This window comes from Lolium perenne, chromosome 2 (genome assembly GCF_019359855.2).
Source record: "Lolium perenne isolate Kyuss_39 chromosome 2, Kyuss_2.0, whole genome shotgun sequence".
Classification (NCBI taxonomy): Eukaryota; Viridiplantae; Streptophyta; class Magnoliopsida; order Poales; family Poaceae; genus Lolium; species Lolium perenne.
Window position 1 is genome coordinate 185,096,810 of NC_067245.2, and position 16,542 is coordinate 185,113,351.

General features: G+C 40.5%; 1 protein-coding gene across 1 annotated transcript; it reads right to left on the minus strand.

Annotated features, from left to right (window-relative positions):
• Positions 1 to 3,745: 3,745 nt before the first annotated feature.
• Positions 3,746 to 10,448, minus strand: LOC127334111 (MADS-box transcription factor 15). The gene is made up of 8 exons (XM_051360525.2): positions 10,126 to 10,448; positions 7,579 to 7,657; positions 5,164 to 5,228; positions 4,972 to 5,071; positions 4,660 to 4,701; positions 4,525 to 4,566; positions 4,283 to 4,443; positions 3,746 to 4,146 (listed from the first exon to the last, which is right to left on the minus strand). The coding sequence occupies exons 1-8, from the start codon at positions 10,308 to 10,310 to the stop codon at positions 4,035 to 4,037; spliced, it is 786 nt and encodes a 261-aa protein (XP_051216485.1). The 5' UTR covers positions 10,311 to 10,448; the 3' UTR covers positions 3,746 to 4,034.
• Between the last annotated feature and the right edge of the window lie 6,094 nt (positions 10,449 to 16,542).

Genomic DNA, 16,542 nt, shown 5'->3' on the forward strand with positions numbered 1-16,542 from the left:
TGCGTCTGAAACTTGCTGCCCCCAAAATCAAAGTATAGTTACATCATTGATGAAAATCTAAAAGGAAGCTAGGGGGTTCATCGACCCGATTACATGATTGATTATTCAAATAACTAAACTTCGCTAACTCATGAGCCACCTTATTTGCTTCCCTCGGACAGTAGATGAAACTAACTTCTCTTTTAAGACGATTTTGAGTTTGTGATGAGACGTTTCGGATGACGATTATTTCCAACAAGTGTCCGTGCTCCTTGCATACAAAATTAAATGGACTGTGTTAACCGTAACGTGATGAACTTGTCGGTCAAGACAGGAACACTGGGAAGGTCTATGTCTTGGGAGTTTGAGTCTATCACTGATCCATTAGATCGATCGGTCTATTTCTTGGAGAAGAAGCTCGATCGGTCGGCAGGCACGCATATAAAGAGGCACGCAGCACGGCCTTCCTCCAACACCAATCAGACCACCCGGCGACGTACAAACCCACCTGATCACGAAAGCTTCGATCGATCGAAAACAATGTCGGCGATTCGAGCCTTCTTCGGGAAGCTGCCGCGCCCCTCAGGCCGGCAGGCCGCGGTAGGCGCCGCCGCCTTGTCAGCCGCCTCTGGCGGGGCCTGGTATTACCAACAAAACGCCGACGGGAAAACAGAAGGTACGTCCCAATGGATCGAATCTTTCCATCAAAACTTGCTACTGCTGTTTTTCTTTTCAGTGTATTGACACCATGAATATGATCTGTGCCCGCAGCCGTCAAGCTGGCTCAGGAGGCGGCCAAGAAGAACGAGGCGCAGCGGGCAGCTGTCGAGGATGCCATGAAGAAGGAGGCAGACACCAAACCACCGGTTCCGCAGCCCGCCGCCGAGGAGGCGCCCAAGCAGTAGGAGACGTACCTAGCTAGGATTAGTTTAGGTTATTAGTATGGCGGCTGTGTGCCGAATTAGTTGATTATCTTTCTTGGAATTATATATCGATCTTCAGTTGTGAACTTTTTCTTGAGGAAGTCTGTGTGGGATCTGCTTGCAATTTTAAGTTTGAGTTTTCTATCCAACGAGAGGCCGGTAGATCTGCTCTTATTCCTTGAATTCTGGCAAGGAAGGCCAGAGAGCATGCCCGATGTACATACAATCCTTGTCGAATTAGCAAGATTTTGCTTCGAAATCCTTTCATTCAATTAGCCAGCTCAGCTTTTTTTTATGCTCTGAGGTCTGATTTAGCTTGGATACCCTTTTATTTAAATTGAATTTCTTTTTTCTAAAATATAATTTACCTAATTTTTCATGACTCTGAGGTTCACCCCAATCCATCTTGAGAATTTATTGTCAGGCCTTTCAAACTTGAAAATTGGTGGATCTCTCTCCGTTTTTAGATAATGGAACATCTCATGAGTTGTACTCCCTCCTGCCCAAAATATGTTGCATATAAGTTTTGGTTAAAGTCAAACTTCGTAAAGTTTAATCATCTATATTGATAAAAATATAAACATATTTAATAAAATAATAATATTTTTAGAATTATTATGAAATATATTTCATATTATATGCATTTGATATGGTATATCTTTGTATTATTATCTATATTTTTGTCAAACTTTGCACGGTTTAACTTGCACAGAAAATTATGTAAAACATAAATTAAGCAGGAGGGACTACTAGTAAACAGGGAACCAAGCTTATTACTAATCGAGATTTGACATAAAAGTTAAGTGCACATAATTTTCACGCGAGCATTTAAAAATAAAATACTGCAAGACTACTGAGAGACATATAAAGACGGTAAAAGTACGGCCGCATGGAAGAATCTGACGTATTTTCCAGGTTTCTTTCGCTAAGATGAAGTCTTCACGGCTTTCAAGTTGCATCAAGCTAGGCAGCAAGCCAGCAACCATCATTGTTTCACACCAATGTTCCTTACGTCCTTTGGGTTTTAGTTCCCTTTTTCATGATTTTCTTTAAGAAAAACTAAACACGTAGTGCCATAAATAATCCATTTGCAATTCGGAACTTTCGAGAATTACCTGTGTCAGTCGTTTTGATGTGTGAATCTGAGTTGGCCAAGGAGCATTGCGAGATGATACAAACTGCACACTAGTTCTTTCATGGGAACAATAGTGTTTTAGGAAAAAGATACACCAAACTATTAATAATCATATCCGCAGTATAAAGTACTTAAAACGTAATAAAACTTGAAAATAGAGCACTTGTCCATCTAGATACGACTACAATCACCAAACACTAGAGCTAGCCAAAGATGCTGTTAAGAATCGGTCCCACGAATATGTGTATTTGTATCGTACGTGCCTTGTACTTGTATCCTGCCAAGTATATAAATAGAATAGATGTGGAGGCATGTCGCCATCCACGAAACCCTAATACGTGTTTTAGCTGATGCGCCACTATCTCACCCCCTCCCTCAATGAAGCAGACAAAGCTTATAGTAGTGTTTCGTCGTGCTAAGGCCTCAAAAAACAAGCGCAACACAACCATCTGCAAAGATGATGTTAGAAACGAGATTAGCAAATGAAGGAAGAACGAACAAACCACCCTTAAGGGAAACACGATTTTAAGTGGAAAAACCTCTCCACCAAAGAGATGAAAAAAACAAGTGCGCCACCCAACAAAACTTTACTATATCAAGAATGTTTACACAATGTCGTGTGTAGCTGGAGGCTTACAGGATGTAGAGTTAACAATCTGTACCACGGGGTGGCTTCCTCCTCGAAATAGACTTTCGCCCTGCTATATTAATATAGCAACCACAATATACAATAAGACTGCTGGGACCACAACACAAGCAAGCCCAAAAGAAAAGATAAGAGTGAGAAAGAAAAAAGAAAGTAATGTCGACACCGGCAAATCGATGAAAAATGAAGATGTCTCGCAACCGTGCCCTTCGGATAAATCCGACCACGCTCCTAGCACACCAAAACGCCGCATACCAAGCAACACCTTCAACAAGGAAGCGACGACAACGACGCTGCTGCCCGGACTAGTCCTAGGGTTTCCTCCGGTACACGAATGGGAGTAGGTAGGGGTCCACCCGGCGCCCTTCAAGAAGGAATGGTGGCACCCGCAGGTGTCAGTAATAAAGCCAACATGGATTTCTCCTGGCGTGGCTTTATTACTGAAGTGCAAGTTTCCTAGACGGGTCTTCCTCCATCTCTGAAGACGTGGGAGACGGAAGCTGCTCTGCGCCAGCGCTTTCCAGGCTCCACTGCTTGGGGCAAGCAATGTTTCAAGGAGAGGACCTTGCTACGACACTGCCTACCAGGAGACGCAGAAAGAGAGACATGAGGCGAGCTATGGGTTGCTAGCCCAAGAATTGGCCGACCCAAGACGCAAACGGCGGCTTGGCCATCGCTAAGTACCAGGAAGCGTAGAAAGGGAGACTCATTCATGACTAACGAGATTATCTCGCTTATCCCTTTCCTCTAGATCTTCTTCTTCTGCACGCAAACACTCATCTGTGTAAGCGAATTCTAGACTATGATCCTGCTGCATGTGCGTGACGCAAGGACCGTGATCTAGTACATAGCATCTTTGCTATACCTAAAGGTAGGGATAGTTGCACGTCTGAGGTGTTATTGCTGGTTGTACCTCTAGCTCCTCCATGCATGTTAGTGGAATGCATATATTACATGCAGCAGGACGAAGAGATCGATGGCTTACTTCACCTCCTTGTACCTGGGGATCATTCATTCACCCATTTGGTTTCTGATAAATAAAAATATTATATATACAAATCATCATGCAACCTAGCTTCCCATAATTTATCAAAGCTAGGCATCCATGGTAAGGTAACTGGTTGGTTACTAAGCATGCATGTTGCGTCAATCGGTACTTGTGCTAAACATGCAACAAAATTATACAGCTACGTAGGTACGTACACCAGCATTCCTCAACGATCTGCTCTTTTCTTGCAAATCATATACATATAAGGGTAGGGGGCAAGCAAACATAACCATAGCAGCTTAATTGGTAGATTCTATGATTAATGCAGCTGCAGCTGCTTTGGCAATTGACCCTCTTTCTTCCTCAAGCGTTGAGGTGGCTCAGCATCCATGGTGGCAGGCCTCCGATGCGAAGCTGCCCCTGCTGCCCTGGCGCCGCGGCCACAGCCTCTCCACCCATTGTCACCGGCGGGTAACTAGTGCGGACACAAGAAGATGAACTATGTTATTACATGTATGTGTAACTAGCGCGTACACAAGAAGATGAACTATGTTATTACATGTGTGTACTGGGTAGTAGCTAATGAATTGGTTATATACGATGAATTGTACCAGATGTTTTGTTGAGCATGGGCCTGCTGATCCCTCATCATGAAGGAGGAAGATGATGAGCTCGTCTGGGCCTGAGGTTGGTTTTGGGCTTGTTGTGTTTGGGTCTGACGGTCCCACTGCTCTTGCTGCTGCTGCCTGGCCGCCTTCTGCCTCTCCACCAGCTGCACCAAATTGAAAAATCAGACCAGCAACGAGCACAGCGGTAAAGTAGTTATACATACAGAGTTTGGCAGCTTAATTACTTCCTTCTGTAGAGCCTTGTTCTCCTCCTGGAGTGACCGCTCCTGCGGCATAAGCAACAAAAGTATGAACCCAACAACATCTGGAACTAGATCAGAATGCATGCATTATATAGATAACATGCATTGGGTTGTTACCTTCTTCTGTAGCTCAGAAATGGACTCCATCATAAGGTGGCTCTGCAAATACAGATAATGTTAAAGTTAACCAGTTTGAGAAAAGATATTTTGGTACATTTCTGATGACACACTAGTACACTACCATGTCCAAAGTTAATAAGTGTAACACTGTAACTACACCCATGCTTATAGCCTGAAACTTTCCCAATGTGGACAGTATACTCCAGAAATTATCATTCCCAAAAATTATAACAGATGTAGTGCTGACATGATCAGTCTTCCTGTTAAGGAAGGCATTTCATGGGGCTACCTAAGTTGAGAAATAACAACCTTTCTCGATCTGATGTGCTTCAATGAACTCTCCAGCTGCTGCTCTAGTTGTTGGAGCTCTTTCAGGTTTAGACACTCCAGATCCTCCCCCATGAGGTGCCTGCAGGATATGACCGAGTTGTTTTAAATCATCTTATCTTATTTAAGCAGTGCATACTGCACAGTCATATGCTATTGAGTACTCATTATTACTTGTGACATTTTTGTATAGTCTCAATCTTCGCCTTCAGTTTCCTGTATTCATGGCACCAATTTCCCTACACAGGAATGTTATTTTCTGTCAGAACAAAGCAAGTACAGGGATGGACGTTCACTTTGTTAAGTAAGAACATGTTGCAACTACCACTGTCAAGATGCCTATAATGTGCGCGTAGGTGGTAAAGGAACAAGCAGGAAATTGCTTATGACAACTACATAATTAAAGCTTCTCATGTTATGAGAAGTCATCCATCTACCTTCAGTCACTTACACTTGCATTTTAATTTTATAAACCCTGCTTGTTGCATTTTTCATCAAAAATGATATTAGAACAGACATGTAAGAAAACAAGAAAAATACCATAAGACAAAGGTTTCAGTTGTTGAATTTCATGAATAACTTTAAAATGTTTCCAAATACAGTATTACAAACCAGTGTCATCTGCTACATGAGCCCTAGGTTTTTAATCATTTCACAGAACTATGTTTATGTTCAATGTGCAGGAACAAAAAGTAGGTGACGAAATGCAAATCGGTAATTCGCATGGGGATCCGAGGTACTAACACTAAATATTGACGGAGTTGCAAAATCTGGAAGGAGCGGAGACATGAATATTGCATGAGAAAATAAATATCAAGGACTGGCTGTGCTTTCTTTGCGTGTATGTCTTAGGTATAACTGAACTGATTTGAGAAGTTCATCCAATTAAAACTCATAGCCAGGAAGAATTAAATGTTTAGTGTAACAATGGGTATAAAGTGGGTTCGGTAACCCCTTCCTTCCACAATCAGGAAATAACCAAAAAATAACTTCTACTTCTTGGAAATAATATAGCAATTTGGCCGCCAATTAAAATAAAATAACACACCATATAAGCTATATAAGGACTCTATAAGCAATTTTTTAATTAACATACACAGGTCCTAACCTATATCTTCCGAATATTATTTATTGCGGAACAAAACATGGTATTCTGGTATTTATTTAAATACTAAGGTACTATAGTTGATATTTATTTACAAAATACCATTATTTTCTGCGAACATGCATAAAAATCAACACGAAAAATTGATACATACAACAATACCTTGCTTAAAAGCATTCATTATCTCTGGGCATCCAAAATATCAGATGTTTCAGATAACTTTGATGAACTATTTAGTAACCTAATGTATGTAGTATTTATTATATAAATAGAATTTAAATTTATATAAAATATTGATAGCAATGTGTAATATTGTCATCTACCAAATAAATGCCATTAATTTACTAAAACTCGTGCACATATATGTCGCATATTATACTGTCATTATCATTGCTGCGGAGTGTTTACAAAATTTCTAGATCGCTAATACAAAAGAAGAGCCCTTGCAGGTCATCCTTGGATCCCCCAAGACATTGGTACAAGGAATATTTGCCATCGATTATCTCTTCGCTCATTTGCTTTCATCATTTACCTAGACTGCAAAATTTACTAGCAATGTAAAGGTTAGGCGATCAGTTTTCAGTACCATGTTTAGCAAAACCTCTAAGACTTTTTTTAAAATGCTTCCTAAAAAAAATCTTTTAGTTAGCTGAACGTTTGCAAAAATAATCAAAAAGTATCTTGCTCGTTTAATCAATATTTACGAGTGCAATTATACTTGAGGATGTGCACCTCCAAACTGGTAACTTAATCCCACGGCAAGCCACTTCACATTCTATCCAAAGACTGAATGGGAGATAAGAGGTTATGGGCATGCAAACAGTTTAATCATATATCTTACCCAACTAAAACATCCCTCAGTGAAGGTCGCTGCATGCAAATTGTCTCAGAAAGACACAAATTCTAGAAAAAGTTGGTAATTTCAATTTATTTCTTCAAAGGGAATTGGTAAGAATCTTTACTTTACGGGTGTCTAACATGTTAGCTTCCATGCTTGATGGTAAATGAGCTTTGGATAAATAAGTTTATAAGGTTAATTAGTACACGATTTACCAATCTGCAAAGATTTCAAAAATATTGCTCGTGTATGGGATTGCAATATCACCAAATCTCAATGCAAAAGAGAACGACAAAGAAGCTAGATTTAGGCTGTGTGCCTAACCAAACACCTTTAGATGGTTCACATGAGGAGCGTTATACCAAAATAAATGCAATTTGAAGTCAATAACACAAAATGCAAGCCTATCCTTCACTTAACCTACAAAAATTTGATTATTTATAATTGATTCGTCTGATTATAAATTTATAATATGCAGCAACAAAATGATTCAGTTATGCATTTTCATGTGAAGGAATTAAGAATATTAAAATGCTTGGCAATATAGAAAGAGCAACCGGCCTCCCCAATTCAAAATGTGTGAAAACAGCAACAATAACCACCATAATAGGGAAATAATAGAACTATCGTAGCCAATGATTCATACCTCACTTTCAGATTCAGCTGAAATCAAAGCCTTTTCAGCATAAGAGTAGCGTTCATAACGTTCAAGAATTTTGTCCATGCTGCAAGAAAAAATCACAGCATATCATTTACCACCATCTAGGAAATGTTTATGCACGAAATCCGCAACCACTGCATGGAATAATTAGCACAGTGCTGGGCATCCTTCTATTTCAGAAAGGCGATCGCTAAGATGCAATAGGCCAGTATGCAAGTATCCAAGAAAATGCAATATTTGCATTTGTTTGCGATTGAAATATGGTGCTATACCATGATCCAAGTAATCAAAACTTAGAAGTTTGCTGCGAACTCTTGATCTGAAAGCACTGCAGCTGGGACTCAGAGTGCTCATTTACTGTTCAAAGTGTAGTAATATAAATCTTTATACCTTTGGAAGCAACATGCCTACTCTATAAGAGGGCACATGAAAAGCATATATCTCGAGCATATATGATGTATCTTGGAGAAAACAATGACACAGTATGCAACCATGAGTCCATCATGCAAGAAACACATATAGCACACATGTGATATCAAGGTTTAGAAATGATGACTTGAGCAATTCCAGAACAGATCCATGGAGCTGTAGCATTGAAAAACCATCAACGAGTTGAATTGAACACAGAAACTGGATTGTGTTCTGCTTGAACTGAATAGATGTGAAGGACCTTAATAGAGTTGGGCTAGTTCTGGACCCCCTCATAGTTTCAAACACATAGAGTATGCAACAAAGAATCAGGCTCTTAATTTGTATGGTTATACGTACGGACAACACAATCCCACCATCAGTAAGGGCCACAGATAAATTTGGCAAAACTACTTTAATCCTCACTGTTTATCACACATGAAATTTTGTAACATATGAACATGGCATTTGTTTACATAATATATTTAGCATATGGGTAATATAGGCATGCCCAAATGTTCATGCAGGCTATTTATCTGAACCGTAGAGTGAAGTGTTTCCTGAAGCCTGAAGCATGTCTCCCTTTTTTTCCATAGTGAGAGAGACTCCTGTTGTATATGTAGCACGTACCCAAGCCCTATAGACCATCAGGTAAAAAAGAAGCTTGTCGCCGACCATATATCTCGAAGAGGAAAGAAAGAGACGAGATAGAATGGACAAATATGTGTAGATTGGGGAAAAGCCTTTCAGACTAATTATCGACAGAACCGGCCGGGGCATTATAAGTAGATATACATGCAGACATACTGTCGTTGGACGTACATGTGTACAACTCGAAATTGTTAGACGCATTACGTTTGGGTGTTACCAAATTGTAGACTGTGTTACGGACAGATCAATCCATGATTAGTGAGCGATCTAGGTAGGCAGAGCAGTACACCGTACACCTTTATTGAATAGAAGTCGGCTTGCCAATCGTTCCAATAATGAACACAAGCAAAGATCTACTAGCTAGTACTCTATCTAGATACCGAGTTGGTCATTGTTTTTACCAAATAAAACCGAGCTAGCCAAGACTGACCTAGAGGGTAATATCGGTAGGCATCGAAGGAGAAGAGGGAGGAGAGAAGAAGAACCGAGAAAAAGGAAGAGAGGCTGAAGCTAGAGCCAGATCCACCTGCGCGCGTGTTAAGATGACTCTTCAAGCAAGACGTACGTTAAGTAGTGATAGGTGTAGCATGCAGAAATGGCACTCACCGCGTGTTTAGGAAGGCAGAAGAAGATGCGAATTATACAAGCAATTAATTAATTAATTAATCGAGCTCACAGTCTGTTACATGCATGTCACACTCCCCAGCTCACTCCTCGGGAGCTGTGATTATTATTGCTAGCGCTTTTAATTTTTTGGAGAAGTGGAAAAACGAGCATGTGATTTCGGTCACAAGGAAATGAAATCACTGTAAATCACTGAAGATCGAGTAGTGGAAAGCAAATAAAAATACTCGTTGCAGTACAACGGAGTCCTGAGGGAAGAAGTCAAGAACGATGAAGGAACGTAGTACGAAGATCATCAGCTGCTGCTGATCTAACTAGGCGTTAGCTAGTAGCATAATCTAATCTAATGTGTTTGCCACATGGAGCCGTAGCTATAGGTGAGTATGAATTAAAATTTAAAAGAAAAGAAAGGCTGCCGTGGATCCCTATAAAAGGAAAGGATATGGGTGAGTCGGAGGCAAGAGGAAAAGGCAAAAGCAGTGAGCACGAGAAAGGAAATCGGAGAAGACGAGCTAGGCCGGCCGGCCGGCCGTGTGGTAGAAGAAATCAAATCCTTTCCCGAAATAAGCAAGCAGCTGCAGCATAAAATCATCAGCTGTAGCAGCCAAGCTGGGAAAGAAGCGAGCAACCACATGCGGTACGGACACCACCAAACTGCCGAGAGCACATGGGGGACGGATCGATCGGTGGCCAGAAATGGCAAGACCGATAGGACGCTTTTCCGGCGCCATGGCATGTCGAGCCCCGGAAACGGCATGGAAACTAATGACGCAGCTAGCGCAGGAGGAAGAACATGATGCGGCATTGTACAGGAACGGAAATGGATCGAGGTCTGACATGAATACGCACCTGGAGTCAGTGGCGTACTCATAGAGCTTCCCTTTCGGGGAGAAGACGACGACGGCGACCTCGGCGTCGCAGAGGACGGAGATCTCGTGCGCCTTCTTGAGTAGCCCGTTGCGGCGCTTGGAGAAGGTCACCTGACGGTTTATCTTGTTCTCTATCCGCTTCAGCTGCACCTTGCCGCGACCCATCTTGCCTCGATTTCGTGCCTCTGATTCTCCCTGATCTAGCTGCCGGCTGTCTACCAGGGAATTGGCCGGAGTGGAGTGGAGTGGATCGGAGGAGTCACCGCGGCGGCGAGGCCAGGCAAGGGATGCAGCTTTAAAGAGGGAAGATGGAGGAGAAGAGGATGGATTGTAATTGGGGGTGTGGTTTGGGGGGGCAGGATGCTGTCGAGCGCTGATTGGCGGAGACACTCACCGTGCCCCCACCCGCTCAGTCTCTCCCTGCTAATTGGCCCCGGTATCGTGTGTTAGCACTGTTAGCAACAAGATAATACGGATTAAAACAATTAATCGATGGCAGTATATACTGCTGCTGCTGTGCCCCTGTGCTGATTAACTGCAGTGCAGGTTTACTCCATCGCCATGTGTGATGTGTCTGCACTCTGCACCTCGTACGGTCGAACCAAACGCAGGCCACACTCCTTTTTATTTTTAATATATTATATAAAAACTGCCTCTAGCCACTTCTTTGGTTTCTTTCCCTATTTAATCTCCTTTTATACTCCCACCGTCCCAAATTAATTACTTGTAACATATACTCCCTCCGTTCACAAATAAGTATACATGCAGGTTTTTCAAGATAAATTATAAAGTGAAGTGAAAAATGCAGTGAAAGATATATCTCTCCTCTTTAATTATTTTAGCTGTAATGAGCTAAGTGCTTGTAGAAAATAAAGAAAATATATGCTCAATATTATTAGGTTTGATTTCTATGCGATGAGAGAGAAGCAATTAAAGTGCATTGGGAAGATAGGAGTACACTCTTTTATGGACAAAGTTTAGGGCTAGATGTCCACTTATTTGTGGTGGAGGGAGTATGTATAGATACATGTGAATTTAGAATAGTTCATGAAATTTAATTTGGATAGAGGAAGTAATATTTTCTTTAGAAATGGTCTGTCTCTATTGAACAAAATAAATTCTATCGCATGTGCGAGCCGGTACAGCCCCAAGACATACAAAGGCGATTTAGGGTTTCTTTGGACACCCAGCACTAATTTTGCAACCACCCTCCATTGCATCTCTCTCTCAGAGGTGACTCAAGGAAATCGTAGACTGCCACCCCTCTCCCCTTCTCCTTGTTGGTGCCTTAGGTGGTCGCATGACGTCGACGAAGGTGGTGGTGTGGCCATCAATATGTCACCTCGTGTGGACTCTGGGCGCCAAGGCAACGACTTCAGGTGGAGATGGTGGTACTGACTCTGTGGCAAGTAGCAATCATGAGTGCTGACATGTGATGCAGACTATGAGCGTGGATGTTGTGTCTTGGGTGCTCCGTCGGCCCTAGCAGTAGATCTAAGGAGGCTGCTTCCATTGCCCCTTCTGCCTTGCACCCCGACCGGATCCCTTCCTTGTGGCCTCGTGCTCGAGGGACCCATGTGTTGGACGGGCGGATGATGGTGGGGTGCTCGACCGAGAGAAACCTTCGGCCGGGTAGGAAGACTACAATGCATCATCGCCAACTACCTTCTCAAAGGCTTCGTTGAGGTCCCTCGTCCACCCCGAAGCCCTCCACGCGCGCACACACACACATGTACACAAACGCCATATATTGGGTGAAACCTCTAATACCTGGTCAGGCGCCACCGCGGTTGGTATGTCGCTACCCTTTCTGGAGGCTTCGTTCGGGGACAATGAGGGTCGTTAATGAGCTCCTTGGTAGTCTGTTCTTACTCGTGGCGATGGTGCTGATTGTCAGTGGCAACATCGTCTCGTGGTGAATCCGAATGTTCTTTACTCTTGATGTCCCTCTCAACTTACTGGATCTTATTCAACGGAAAGGGATAGGCTTCTCCCTACGCTTGCAACATCATTTGAATGGCAAGTTCCCGGTGCTTCGACAAGTCCCATTTTGCTATGGAGGTGTTATTGTCTCTTTTTATCGGTGTGTTTCATCTTTGCATCCTATATGCATTTTCAGCCTGCATCTTGTTGTGTAGTTGAGCTATGGACGAAAACGGTGATCGGGGGAAGCTTCTCTAACACACATGGCATTGTGGTATCCTCTTCCCTAGCAGTTTGATCGACTTTGCTCTTGTGAGTTCTCGGTGAATATGAGAAGGGAGGAGTCTTCTTTGGAGGTTGATAAGTGGTTCATGTTTTTTCTACCATTTGTGGGTTTATTAATTAAATTATGAGCTTAATGCTTTCGATCTAAAAACGTAAGTTTGTGATTCTCACTATGTTTATATATAAAATCTCTCACGAGCCGGATTTCACTTTTGATCTTAGGTACATATGCTCCTGCTACCAGAAATTGCATTTTAAAATAACAAAAAATTAATCATACAAAAAAATCGTGTGTACATCTCGACATTCTTATGCACATGCGACATTTTTTCTTATAAATCATGAGGATATGCTCATGGGTGCAAAAACTTCTTTTCCACTCAAGCGTGCTTAAATTTCTTTGTTTTTATCTATTTTTTTTATTTTGCTGTGCCATTTTACTCTCTCGTAAAAAAAAGAATCAAGTACCCTGAAACAGGATACTCCTGCTACCGCAACGATACGCACATAAATTTGGGTATTCGCGCTCTCGCAAATTAATTAAGTAGCTCCGAGCCATGCAGTCAGCGGTCGACAGCTCCGCATGCCACCACTTTCCCCATCATTCTGCGGCACTGCGCGCGTCAGCTTCACTTCACAGTTCACAGCTACACGCACGTAGTCGCCTGACGCTCCCGCTGACGATTCATTTTACACGCCACTGTCAACTGTAAATGTGCTTTTCTTCCCGTCACCCATTTTCCTCTCATGCACACACACTTTTATTCTTTCATTTCGCTCTCAACATCACATGCTCTCTTCGTTCTCTTTTAATCTACATCTTCAACAAGAGACAATTTAGCTAGGCATTTGCTAATACTCCCTCTATTTCATAAAGCACTCTGCATAGTTTTAATTAAAAATCAACGCGTTGCAAGTTTAACTAATTATATGTATAAAAATATGAACACCTACAACATGAAACAAATAGTATCAGTAGATTTTTATAATGTTATAGTAAATATTTTAGATAATTTTGAGTTTCTACTTTCGAAAATTTTAGATACTTTTGAGTTTGTTCTAGTAAATATAGTATCGATAGATTTTCACAAATAGTGCTGTCCTTCTGAATTTTTTTGAATTTGTACTTTTGAGTTTCGAAAAAAATCAAAATTTGGTCTGGGAATACGTATATCTATGCAAAGTTTCGGTAGAAATCTCGTAACGTTTTTGGGATGTGAAAAGAAAAACAAATTTTCTGATAGTATATAGCCATTCTATACGACTATTTTTTGTCAGAAAATTTTTTATTTTTGTATTTCCAAATTTCAACGTATTTTAAATGAAATTTCTGACGTGCACTCTCGATGTATATATCTAGCTATGTAACTTTTGGCTGAATTTTTTGAGAAAGAAAAGTTCCATTTTAAAAAAATTCAAAAAAGTTATCAGTGGTGCTCAAGAGCACGGATGAGTTTTCGCTAAACTAGTCAGTAGAAGAAAGAGTACTGCAACAAACATAATTGATTTTAGCTATGAGACGGAACCGATTGGACGCCTCTTTGCATCCTAGTGGCTATGAATAATCTCCATGATTTGATCGCGTGACAGCAAGCTGCAATGCACTGCACCCGGTCTTCAGAAAAAGAGAACCGTAGTACGTACTAGTGTATGTAGGTATAGCTAGCATCAAGTTGAGATATTAGTAGGCAGGTACCTTGTAGTACCACGTAGGACCAACATATAATATGCCTATATGTACATGGACAGATTTTTGCCAAAAACTAATTGGACAAATTTGACATAAGGCGTTGGAAGACATCGACGGACTGAGGTTGATCGATGGACGCAAGGTTTGATCGAGACTCGAGAATATATAGTGCACGCTAGCTAGTTATCTAAAAAATAAACCCAACCTGCCTAGGGTAGAATTCGTTGCACATATACGACTTTTTTGGGAGGAAATAAAAACAATCAAATTGGGACGGAATTACAAGGACAGAAATGAGATAGCTACAGAGATATGTAAAGTGAAAGGGAGCGGTGAGCATAGAGTGGGCCTGCTGTGCGGGGTAGAGAGCGACGACATTTGCTTCAATTCCATTTTCGGCTGTTTCCCTTTTGGTTCATAATCCTAGAGCTAGTGGAAATTAAGTTGATTTGTATTTAAGCAATCTTAGATCCCATTGCTGTAACTTTTGTATTTATTACTGTATTTTTTGTTATTATACTCCTCCGTACCGGTTTATTAGACTACTCATGGCGGGGATACCATAATAGTAACAAACACCTTCATGTTTCGAAAAAAACTTTGACCATTAATTCGGTCAACAAAATATGACATATATGCCATAAAAATCATATCATTGTATTCATATTTTAAAACATAGAGTACTCTTTATTCACTTCGATCTACATATAGAGTGAATTCCATTTTACCCCTGTGTTGTGCACCGCGGCAATAATCCCCCCATCTAGTGTAAACTCGGCTAGATTACTTCTATTTAAGAAGTTTGGACCTTGTTTTGATGGTTGTTCTTTGGGAAAGATTTGAGGTGACATCGAGTTTCTAGGATATCATGGGGAAGAGGAGGAATGAATATTGATGGCGGCCTTTAAGCTTTATACATTATTATCACGCCATACATTGACAAAATATGTCGGTCATATCAAAAGAACGGGTGAAATTATAAAATGGGATAAAGTCAGGGTTCATAGTTTCTTAGATGGGTACTCGAGTAGAGTTTTCGTTAGATGTACAACTCAGAAATTAAAAAGGAATTCACTTGACAATTAATCTTGAGAAAATGCAACGATCACATTTATGTTGCCATTCTAGGAATTTTTTATTGGCAAATATAGGTGTCTCAGATATGTTCTTGCATAACCTTCCCTCGATCTGGCCAGAAGGCTCTTTAGCCTTGGTGGGAATGTAGTTTAGGGAAATCGCATGATTAGGAAATTTACATGAATTCAATGTCATTCTTTGTGGATTCCCAAAGGAATCTAAAACACATGAGTTTACATTATGTTTGTGTGGATACTCTATAGGAACCTTACAGGAATCTGTTTCTTCAACAGAGATAGAAGGGGAGACACAAAAGATACTTGTTAATTGGACTTCTGAAAAGAACTGAATACATAGAGTCTGAAGGGGGAATAGATAGGGCTTGTTAGAAATTAATGCAGGATATGAAAATCACATAAGTGAGAAATTTGTAGAAATTTGAAGCAAAAGTGCTGCGTTAGCATTCTTACATGTAAGAACAACAAAAGTATCATCAATTTAGGAAACATAAATCCATATGTACAGAGAGTCGTGCGGTAGGTATCTCACTTGAACTATAATAGGTCTAGTATCGCATTAAAAATGCACAAATCAGTTTTGTGTGTGTAGCCTATAAATAAATAAATTTAATAAAAATTTAAATATACATAAGAAAAATACATGTAAGAGTATATCCTTTTAATAAAATGAAACACTTGCATAGTATACTGTATATAAAGGTTCAATGCCTTTGCCGCAATATCAGCTCACCAAGGCATTGTTCATGTGCGGAAGAACGGTATCGTGCATGAATATTGTCTTGGGGCTGTTTTTTCTATGTTGATAGTATTTTTTTTATAGTTTTCGGTAGTAAATTTTCGTAGTAATTCATCTATATAAAATATTCAACTCCAGCAGTAACGTGTCTCGCTAATTATTTATCATTAATTTTTCGCGAGGCGGTAACTACATATACATGTTTTTTTTCGAAAGCAATTTCTCGATAGAAATCTGAACGTTAAGGGCACATATTTTTGCAATGGGAATTTATTAATGACGCACAAACATGGTAATTTTGACCCACGTGAACTATGAAACAAGTCTTTCACTACCTAATAGTTATTCTTTCAGGGCACATATCTCTATTAGCAGCACACAGGCGTGGTAATTTTACACCATTTCTCAACATCAACCGCAGTTCAGAAAAAAATAAACATTCCTCACCTCTTTTATCTGGGAAAAATAATGTATGTTCTTCTATGGTACCATCATAAAAAAATTACTCCTCCATCGCCTCTTTCATATCAGAAGAATACTATTATCTTGTTCTACATTACCTAGAAAGATATACTTACTCCACTAACTGCCTCTTTTGGCCGGAAGAAAATACTACTATTTTCCTCTGTAGCAACCCTAGAAACAAAAAAAAAAAATCTACCGTCC